Genomic DNA, 11839 nt, shown 5'->3' with positions numbered 1-11839 from the left:
CCTGTTAAATTTTTGTCTATATTACTCATTTTTCATTTAGTTCGTATTTTTGTCATTAAATGTTGCTTATATTAAGTAATAATATAAAATATCGACGAGGTACGATTTAAGTGACCAGTACGCATTCAGCAACTTTTCCCTATATACGGAAACGTTAATAATTAATTCTTGAAAATGATATATCGTATTGTAACTTTATTACACATGGTTGAATTCGTAAAAAAATAATCTTTAATTTGGTAAATAAAAAATTTAAAAATTAAAGAAAATTACGGGTGGTGGGGGTATTTCGTTAAACAAAAAAATATAAAAAAATTTTTTTTCTTTATAACTTTAAAGTATTCTTGAAATCGTACAACTTTTATTTAAAAAATTTTTTTCTATCTTTTGTACTTCCGACGATATTCGCCTCGAAAGAAAAATTCCATTTTTTTTCAAAAGGGTGTTTCACCCCTTAAACATGCGTTAGGGCCCGTATAAAAAAATACGTGTTTCTTAGATTTTCGTGTTTTACAATATATTTCATGGAGAATCAAATCGGTTCCGGACAGTTGTGAAACTTCCCTTGTTAGATCTCTACAAATTTTATTTTCTGTTATATTTGTAATAAATGATTATTTTTCAACTTTAGAATATTTTATTATTACACCAGATCAAAAGAACACTAACTTCTTAAATTTCATTTCAATTAAAATTCTTATAAAATTTGGGCTACATAACTGTAAGTATAGTTGTGTAGGCTGGCCAGATTTTGCTTGTTTGGCTAATCTTTGGATATGTATAGTTCTCTTCATTCTGAACAAATGTCTCAATGGGCACAACTTGATCCTATGAGCCGTTTCCGCGCTACAAGCTTTAAAAGATTCAGATTTAACACGTAAAAGTACAGGCTTTTCGATTCGGAAAATGTCTCTCGGTTGAATGTGTTTGTGCGCGGATGTGTCAGAAGTAAGGACTATTCGTAGTAGCACTTCCAGTACAGTATTTAATGACTCCAAACTCTCTCTGGTGTGTGTGTGTGTGTGCACGTGCATGCGTGCGTATCAGTAGAGATTAGGGAGTTTTTGCAATAATGTGGATCCAGATACGGTGAACACTAAAGTCACGTTAACCTTTTCTTAATTAGTTATTAAAAGAAAATAACGTGACCTTAGCGTTCGTATTTAGATAAATCATCGTATTTAGATAAACGTAGTCGTGTTGTAAAAACTCTCTATTATCTCTACTGATACACACGCACGCACGCACACATGCACGCACGCATCAGAGAAAGTTTGGAGTCATTAAATATTATAAAAGTAACGAATATAGTCCTTACTTTATTGACACATCCGCTCGCAAGCATATTCTCTCAACCGAGAGTCACATATTCCGAATCAAAAAGCCTGTATTTTTACATGTTAAATCTTTGAAGGCTTTATCACAGAAACGACTCATAAGATCAAGTTGTGCCTATTGAGATATTTTGTTCAGAATGAAGAGAACAACATATACAAAAATTAGCCAAATCCACAAAAAGACATTTTCCCATTAGTACGGAGTCGTCTTTAATCCTGGTATATATAGTACAGGAAAATTGTCAAATATATGCATAACTTAAGTAATATTTTATTATATTTTCCATTTGGTACTGATTTGTACGCAAATGAATATTGGAAATTGTAGTATATCGATATATCAGGCACCTACTGTTGTGTATATCAATGTTGTAATTGTATATATTAATATTTCAGGCACCGATTATTATATGCTTAACTTTTTATCAATAATAAATTAATTTGTTCTAAGTCTTTTTATAACAAGTTACAAAAAGTACAATTTAAATAGCAGCTATTCTAAATCGCACCTAATGCAGGTCTTCTTAATCGTATCTCCTTTGAAAATTTATCAAAACTATAAATAAAAATAATTAAAAATATGATATGATGAACAATATTTTTATTTTAGACCGTGTGTGTGTGTGTGTATGTGTGTGTGTGAAAGAGAGAAACACAATCAAAATGCTAGAAATTTAAAAACGCCTATTACGGTCGAAGCTAGATCTTCGTTGCTTAAATAATTCAATCTTGAATTACTAATATTATATGTACTATATATGTATTTGTATATATACCATATTGTAGTCTTTTTCAAACTGCGCGCCGAATTATTTTTCCGGACTAAATAAACGCAATTAAAACTATTCTAGTATTCGCGAATTAAATTGACAAGCAATTTAATAATTTGATGCTACCATCAAGCATCATATATTATAAAGATGTTAATATGTTAAAACTGTTAATAAATTTATTGGGAAAAATATTACCTCGGCCAGGACTTGAACCTGGATCTCTTGTATTCCGTATGAGCGTCCTAAGCCATTAGACCACCGAGGCTTTAGTAATATTCTTCGCAATAATCGGTACACTAAGGAAACAACATTTTTCTTTCAGGCGACGTAATCTAAACAATATGATGAGATTAATAAAAAAAATAATTAACTAATACCTAATAACTAACCAATTTTAATAATTTATCGAAAAAAGAATCAAGTATTTATAATAATAATAAAAAAAAGGTAAAAATTGAAAAAAAACTAGCTCGAACTTATTTTTGCAATTGATATCTGTAATTACATCAATTACACAGGCCTGCATGGTTTTGTTGATTGGGATTTAACTGTTTTCTTACGTAATTTTTTGCGCTAAATCCGGCGGCAGAATTGCTCTATCACTTCAGGTTTTTGAGAAAAGTGAGGTTAAAGGTGTCAAAATTGACGTTTTTTGACATATTTGTGATTTTTTTGTTATCGAAGTAAATTTTTTTTTTACTTTCGTTTACGCCATCTGAAAGTGTCAACATTTATCTTCAAAATATATTTTTTTAACGCCGTACGTTTTTTTTTCACCGAGATAATCTCTGTGTAGTCACACAAAGAAAAACATTTTTGACACAAAATGTTTGTGTGATTACGCAGAGATTAACTATGTTTTCTTTGTGTGACTACACAGAGATCATCTCGGTGAAGAAAAAACGTACGGCGTTAAAAAAATATATTTTGAAGATAAATGTTGACACTTTCAGATGGCGTAAACGAAAGTAGAAAAAAAATTTACTTCGCTAGCAAAAAAATCACAAATATGTCAAAAAACGTCAATTTTGACACCTTTAACCTCACTTTTCTCAAAAACCTGACGTGATAGAGCAATTCTGCCGCCGGATTCGGATTCAGCGCGAAAAATTACGTAAGAAAACATAGTTAAATCCCAATCAACTTTCAACACCTCCAATTTTGCAGGCCTGTGTTATTATTAGTTTTAAAAGCCAACGCTAGTACTTGACAGCTAATATTTAATGCTTTTCAAATTTTTAACAAACGTTCCGTGCTTAAACTAGTTTCCTAATTCAAGTTTCCTAAATCGTACCGTCACAAGATAAGACTGATAATTGACAATAATTGACTTATTAAGTAAGGTAGGATTTGTTTTTATGTATTAACATTGAAAAGGTTCTAGTTTAAGGACGAAACGTATGTTAAAAATTTAAAAGACATTAAATATTACTTATCAAGAACTAACGTTGGCTTTTAGCTCTTTTTACCTTTTACTATTGTTTTATTCAATTGAGCCTAATAATTCAATTCTCATTATTAGTTTTATTATTGTCCATTATCAGTCTTATCTTGTGACGGTACGATTTGGGAAAAAAACTTGATAGGTTTTATAAAAACATCGATTAAATCTTTATAATAATTGCAAATATGCATATAGAATGAATGTAAAATGTTCTACAATAAATCTTCTTTTATGCAAATTCAGATTAAAATTATGCATGACTATGTTATTATGTCAATATTATAGTTGTATATCAACTACATAAATTGATCAAAACTTAACATCAGTTGTACCTGATGTTAATTTTTAAAAATGTTGCTAGTATGCACAAAACAAGAGGTGTAACCTTAAATAAACTGTTAAATTTTTGTTATGTTACTTATTTCTTTTTATTTCATATTTTTGTTGCTGAATATTGCTCATATTAAATAATAAAATAAAATATTGATGGGATACGATTTGTGGATGATCGGTTCAGTAACTCTCCTCTAATTATGTAATCATTGCACAAGCTGAATAGAAATTTAAATGACAAATTAGTTTATTTAACAAAAATATTGGAATAGAATGAGAATAAATGCAAACGCGAAGAGATCAATGTTTTTATTATACGTAACGTAAAACAGAATAAGGCAATTAGCAAATTTGAAATGCGCGCTGTAGAAGATCCGAAGCGTTTACCGAACCAAATAACTGAAGAATTAAAAAATTTCATATTTTCCCTCTTTTTTTTAACTATACTTAATTTGTCAAATAAAATAATATGTAATATTTTATACTAGTTTCGTCATGGTTTTATGCATTTTAATGAACACATCATATGCACATTGCTTAATCTATCTTATAATCATAATAATATTAACCAACAACATTAATAATTTAAATAATTCTAAATGAGACATCATAATAAATAAATTAGTATATAATAGGTAATGTGATCAATTAGTGCTTATGGTACGAAACTTTACAATAGAAAATATGTACATGACATTACAATAGAAAATATGTACATGACATTACATCACACTAAAGATATTGTGACTGTATTTTTAGTTAATTACAATTGCAATCATATTTTCGAATGCTCTATTTCATTAGAATTCTGAAAAGTGGATTAAAATTCTTATTTATTGTACATTTGTTATTTATTTCATATCTAGTTTTTATTATGATTGATAAACAAGAAATACACATCTCTCTCTCTCTCTCTCTCTCTCTCTCTCTCTCTCTCTTACTTTGAAGAAATATTTTATAATTAATTCTTTTAGTTAGAAGTTCTGATATTTTTAATGGGTGACATATTTTTTTCTATTAATTTTAAATATGTGTCCTCATATATGCATTGGATATAAAAATTTTTTCCTCTTAACTAACTTTTTGTCAGAAAGTTTGTTTTTTTCATAACTTGTATCTTTTGCATGCAAAAGATCATGCAAAATTGTTTCTATTTTTTATAATATGTCATTCTATAATAACATCCACATATGACACTATTGTAAAAAGATAATCAATTTATCGTGAAAACACTTTTCGTATCAGAAGGTGCAAAATTCTTTTCATTTAAATTATTTTGCAACGACTAAAACAGGACCAATATAAAAGATGCAAGACAATATAATGTAGTTTTCTAAATTAAAAACTATAAACATTAGATTTGTGAAGTATAATCTAATATTGTCATAATGAAAATAATGACTATTTCACCAAAAACATCGTTCTTTTACAATGCTGTTTTTAATTTTCTATTTTTAATTTATTAACAGTATTCATCCGAATACAATCAATCGTGCTGCTATACACATTTACAATTTTAGTAGTTCACAGTATTGTTTACGTAGACAGCATTGATTTTTAAGGAGATCCTAAAGACGATTAGTCATATTGAAAATAGCACTTATTATACCCAGACGATTTACGCCCTGATTAAAATTGCGTACAGAAACGGACAGAAAACGCATTCCGTTTCTGTCTGCTTTTATACTATGCGTTTCTTCATCTGCATTTACGGACAGATACGGATAGAATGTGTTCACAGAATTTATCAGTTTCTGTCCGCAAACGTAGATAGACGTACTGCGATTCCTGTCCGTTTTTGTCCACCGATACGGATACGCATTCTGTCCGTTCTGTCTGCCGATATGGATATGCATCCTGTCCGTTTCTGTCCGCCGCGGCGCGCCGATACGGATACGCATCCTATCCGCTTCTGTCTGCCGATGCGGATAAGCTTACTGGAGAATACACATCTGGATACCTCGTATCGTCGACGACAATCACCCGGACGCAAACTTCCTCAACGGAGACCACTGCGCAAGATCACTCATGTCACTCGACCGTGGACAACGACTCGACACCTGGACATCAACTTTCAATTAGTGGAGTAACATCTGGATACCGAATTTCTCGACAGCGACCTTTAGGACGTGTCTAATGTCAACCAGAGATCCCTCTAGGACACCTGGACACTCCCTTCTATGGAGGAATAGCGAGTTTTTTGCAACTTCATTAAGCAACATCCTAACGCCCCTCTCGTTGTTCCCCCAATACTCGGATGACGCTTCCTCAAAGAAAAACATTGGTTCCTTGTCAACGAACCTAGACACATTGTTCTTCGACAGTGAACACGTAGCCACCGATTTCCTCGACGGCGAACACCTAGACGACACCAAGACATTTCGTTCCTCGACGGCGAACACGCAGACAATACCTAAATGCGTTTTTGCATGAAAAGAATCTGTAAGAAAAAACATTGGATCGGCTCTGCGAATCGAGATAATAAGCGTTAGTTGACGACTATCGAGATTGGAATATCTATCATAGCGACGAGATGCAGCGACACGACTATGCGCCGCGGTCATGTACAACATGTCTTCTTCTTTTTCTATTAATGGCTCCCCGCCTCCTAAAATTATAAACGGAGGTCAATACGGCTAGAATATGGAAAAACAAAAAGGTGATGCAATGCCAGCGAAAATGGCGAAGCCCATCCGAATACCGAGCGCCTGCGTCTACGACGTCGTCACGCACGAACGCGCGTCAGGACGAACGAACAAACCGGTCGTCCAAAAGGTCGCCGCTGGAGAGTTATGTTTCTCAAGGCACAGTCTAAGTTGGCAACACTTTCAAAAATATACAAGACAAAAGCACCCGAGCCGAGACGTGTCCGCCGCAGACGAGTGGTTCTTCAGAACTGGATCGATAATATCAATTCGATATATGTAATTGTCAGGGAATGGAAAGTTACTTTTTAAAAGTAACAAGTTACAGTCACCGATTTTTAAAAGTAACTCGTTGTTGTTACCGTTACTTGAGAAAGTAACTTTTCGTTTCTTTTCCGTTATTTTTTTTTAAATCTACGACCGCCAATCACAACGGATGGGCCTTAGGGGCTTCTCTAGTCTCAAGTGCTATGCACTGTAAAAAATTGTTGTGTAAAATTACAACTATTATAGTGGACAATTTTGAGACCCATTATAATAATTGTAAACGTCCTCGCGTTCGTAAATTTGCAATATGCAAATAAAAATAATTTCTTGGTTTATAACTAAGCAGATTGTGGAAGTACAATTACAATATGAATGTGTAGTTACAGGAACGATAATATGACAGTACATTTCTCACTATATATTATTAAACATTTAACGCAGCAATACGCAAAAAAATTCTATTATATTACGTAATATTACTAAAATTTGGATAATTACAGAAAATATTCAAAATATCCTGCTATTTACATAATTTTTAATATAAAATAAGATATATTTACATAAAAAATTTACATAATTTTTGTGGACTTACATAATTTCTGTCAAATTGCATGATTTTTTATATATATACAGGACTAATCATGTAATATATTTTACATTATATGCAGGGATGGGAAAGTTACTTTGTAAAAGTAATTAATTACAATTACAGTTTTTCTCTTTCAAAAAGTAATTAATTACCGTTACAAGTTATTGACTCTGAAATGTAATTCGTTACAGTTACAGTTACTGAAAAAGTAACTTTAAGTTACTTTTAAGTTACTTTTTTCATCGGAATTTTTACTAATAGTATCGATACCATTAGGGCTGTATTAGAAACGTTATCCAACTGCCTTCATGTATCGTTTTACCCTTGTTTTTCACCTAATATTAAACAAGGATGATACACGGGGTCATCAGTGTAATGCAGCATTGGACAATTAAAAAAAAAGACTGGCTTACATTTACATGTTATACAATTTTATTCAAAAAGATAAAAAAAATTGTATGGCAAAGACGTTTTTCGTTAAAGTAATATAAACACATATGAATATGAATATGAATATGAAATAACACACATATACAATAGTTCAGTCAAATAAGCTTTTGAAGAGGAAAAAATTGCTCGCGGGCTGTAGCTTAGTGGAGGGGCGTGTTTTGGGGTTGTAATTACCCAAAAGTTTTTACACCCCCGCATCATGGTCGTAGCGAAAATGGGGGTGCAAAAAAGGTCAAAGAAAACGGTTTTTCGCCAATAACTCAAAAAGTTGAATTTTTAGGGTAAAAAGTATAGACGCGAAAGTTGTAGAGAATTAAATTTTACACAAGAAACGTCTTGACACAATTTTTTACGACCATTTATAGTCGATGTACATTTTTTTTAAATAATAGCTATTTTATGACAAATGAAAAATACGCAAGCGCGTCGCGCATTTTTCACCGATAGTTCAAAAATGGCGACTCAAATAAAAAAATAGTTCAAATAAAAGTTGTAGACAATTTCATTACGAATAATTTTCTTTTTTTCTGTTTTCTGTACGATCAATATTGACAGAGATATGCATTTTTTAAAACATGTATTATCGCTTCTCGAGGATAGTTGTTACTGGTAAAATCGCTTATAAGTCGAAATGTATGGGCGTAACGCAAATATTACATCTTATGAAAGTTAAAGATAATTAAATATCGAAAATTTTCATGTATGCACATTTTGGATATGTGCGTAGTGTGATAATGCTAATAAACATGAAAAAATTGTCTTTTTTTGTGGATTTTGTGAAAAAAAGTCACTTTCGGTTAGCTGTGGGCCAAAATGTATCTGTACATCTATTAAAGAGAATTAAATTATCTTTAAAATCGTTTTTTATTCGCCTCCGTACGATCATTTGGTAACGAGTTACAGCTGATTGAAATATCTGTTTCAAATACAAATTCAAACAAAATTAATAAGTTATTGCAAAAATATGTGCGTAATAATTTTTTAAAAATTGGATATCACCTATTTTCAATACTTCATATGCATATGGAAGTAACGTAATCATATAAGTTCATCGAAAGGTATGATAAGTTATTAAAAAACACCCTCGAAAAGTGGTGTTTTTTGAAGAAATGATATACAATTGCTGTTTATACTTCTTTTTTTGCATATATCTTTTTTTTAATTGATTTTACGAAGAAAATGCATCAGATCAAAATTAAAGCTGACAAAATTTCCTACAAAAATGATCCATTCATATTCGACTTGTGATAAGTACTGTTATGCAATGAATTAATGAAAAAGCTTGTTATTTTGAATTTGGAGCAAAGTGAAACTTTGAATCGTTTTCAATGTTGAAAATAATGTACTTAAAAATTTTTGAGAATTTTTTCAAGTATTTCATCTCATTCTATATACATTTAGGTGTCGTTAACCAGCGACAATAACAGTTTTTCTTGTACTTAACCCTTTAAAACCTAATCTTCTATTTGCAATTTTTAACACGGTTATCATTAATTTTTCAAATTTCGTCCGCTATATTTTATCCGCCATCTTTAATTTATTACAATATTTAAGAACGTCTTCACGATCAGCGACCACAAAATCCGTAAGTACAATATTTATTTCATTAATTAATTAATTAATACATAATTGTGTACTATTTTGTGCGATAGTACTTTCTACTCATATATTGACTGCAAAACAGTAAATATTTAAAAAATGCATATCTCTGTCAATATTGATCGTACAGAAAACAGAAAAAAAGAAAATTGTTCGTAATGAAATTGTCTACAACTTTTATTTGAACTATTTTTTTATTCGAGTCGCCATTTTTGAACTATCGGTGAAAAATGCGCGAGGCGCTTGCGTATTTTTCATTTGTCATAAAATAGCTATTATTTAAAAAAAATGTACATCGACTATAAATGGTCGTAAAAAATTGTGTCAAAACGTTCCTTGTGTAAAATTTAATTCTCTACAACTTTTGCGTCTATACTTTTTACCCTAAAAATTCAACTTTTTGAGTTATTGGCGAAAAACCGTTTTTTTTTTACTTTTTTTGCACCCCCCTTTTTGCTACGACCATGATGCGGGGGTGTAAAGACTCTTGGGTAATTACAACCCCAAAACACGCCCCTCCACGAAGCTACAGCCCGCGAGCAATTTTTTCCTCTTTTTGCAAAAATATCGGCTCAGTTGACTGGACTACAATGTTTTTTGTAAAAAAAATTCTTTTTTTATTCGGTTAAAAGTTGCAAATAAATTCCAGCACTAATCCAAAATAGTTTACAATCATTCACTGAGCGCTCTTGTATTTGATTGGCGGATTCCATTAGATCCCAAAATATAGATCAAACAGGTACAAGAGTTCATTGAACGCTTTAATTAAATTTCTTTCTTCTGATTAATCAAATATTTCGAAGTATTTGTAGCGCCAAGTGGACACTACCACACACTAAATTGACAAATACGTTTTAAATATATAAAATAACTATGAAAGTAACTATTAAATTAGTAGTTACTAAAAGATGTAACTAAATTGACAAATACGTTTTAAATATATAAAATAACTATGAAAGTAACTATTAAATTAGTAGTTACTTAAAAGATGTAACTAAGTTAAGTTATAATTACAGATGGAAAGAAAGTAACGAAGTTAAGTTACAGTTACTGAAAAAAAGTAACTCTAACTGTAACTTCGTTACAAGTAACGAGTTACTTCCCATCCCTGATTATATGTGTAAAGAAATTTTTTTACAGTGTGAATGGCTTGTATCGTATCGTATTCAATCATGTGTAAAGAAACGATAAAAGTAACTGTAAAATTCGTTACCGTTATCAAAAAAAATGTAACTTTGTTACCGTTATAGATACCAAAGAAAAAAAGTAACGCAGTTACCAGTAAAATTACTAAAAAAATAACTTGTAACTTCGTTACAAGTAACGAGTTACTTCCATTCTTAGGGTAGCGATCATGTAACTTTTTCGCTAGAGCGGAAACGTGAAAAGTGAACATTTTTATGTATGTATGTTCGTACATATACACACATACATACAAAGAATTTTCACTTTTCACGTTTCCGCCCTAGAGAAAAAGTTACATGATCGCTACCCTAGTAATTGTGGACAGCTGCTAATAAAAATCGTGACGTATAGAACGCGGACAGAAACGGATAGGATTCCTGTATGTAATTGCGGACAGATGCAGATAGAAATCGCTACGTATAGAACGCGGACAGAAACGGATAGAATTCCTATACATAATTGCGAACAGATGCAGGTGAATTGTGATTACGTACAGGATGCAGACAATATCGGATAGGATCTATAATATTGCTGCAAATGCGGATTTTCTATTCGCAGATTGTGTTTGCGGATAGAACAGACAACTTATTACAGTTAAAAACGGATAGAAATCCTGTCCGTTTCTATTCGTTTTTCTTTGTTATTTTAACTAGGGTGTGTCATTAGAGTTGCCAACGGTCCGGTTTTTACCCGGACTGTCAGGTTTTCAGGAGTCTTGTCCGGTGTCCGGTTGACAAGTCAAACCGGACGTCATATGTCCGATTTGTAAGTACATCCAAATAATAAAATCAAATTTAGAGCGTCAAAAGAAGTTACGTAACAGACCGCCCAATTTTCGTTCAAAAAGTGCACTCAAGTGCATCTAGGTATCATGTAGAACAGCTGTAAAAGACCAAACATCGGTAATAATTACTCTTGTATATACTCTTGATTGTTGTTTTCTAATAAAAATATTATAAAGTTGATTATTTCGCGTAATCTGCCAGCAATTAATTTCAATTCGTGACCTCAATATATACAGGGTGTCAATTATGTACCGGGACGGTCAAATATTTCGACAACTTCCAACATTAAAAAAAAACGCTGAAACACGTGAAACGATTTTTCAAAAAATCTCCTTTCTGCGGGGGGTGGCGCCCCCCCCCACCTCCAAAGGGACCGGGGGGCGCGAGGGGGGGCGTAAATCTTAAATGGCAACATAGGGCGAGTGGGGGCTC

The 11839-nt window shown here is 31.9% G+C and overlaps 1 protein-coding gene across 1 annotated transcript in view; it reads right to left on the bottom strand.

Moving 5' to 3' along the window:
- Positions 1 to 5965: 5965 nt before the first annotated feature.
- LOC108762485 (uncharacterized) overlaps positions 5966 to 11839 on the bottom strand; it is a 27165-nt gene continuing 21291 nt past the window's right edge. The window contains exon 3 of the mRNA XM_018509504.1: positions 5966 to 6300. Coding sequence (XP_018365006.1) covers positions 5966 to 6300 — 335 coding nt within the window. The remainder of the gene's footprint in view (positions 6301 to 11839) is intronic.

This window comes from Trachymyrmex cornetzi, unplaced genomic scaffold, assembly GCF_001594075.2.
Source record: "Trachymyrmex cornetzi isolate Tcor2-1 unplaced genomic scaffold, Tcor1.1 scaffold302, whole genome shotgun sequence".
NCBI lineage: Eukaryota > Metazoa > Arthropoda > Insecta > Hymenoptera > Formicidae > Trachymyrmex > Trachymyrmex cornetzi.
This window is presented reverse-complemented; position numbering and strand designations above follow the sequence as displayed.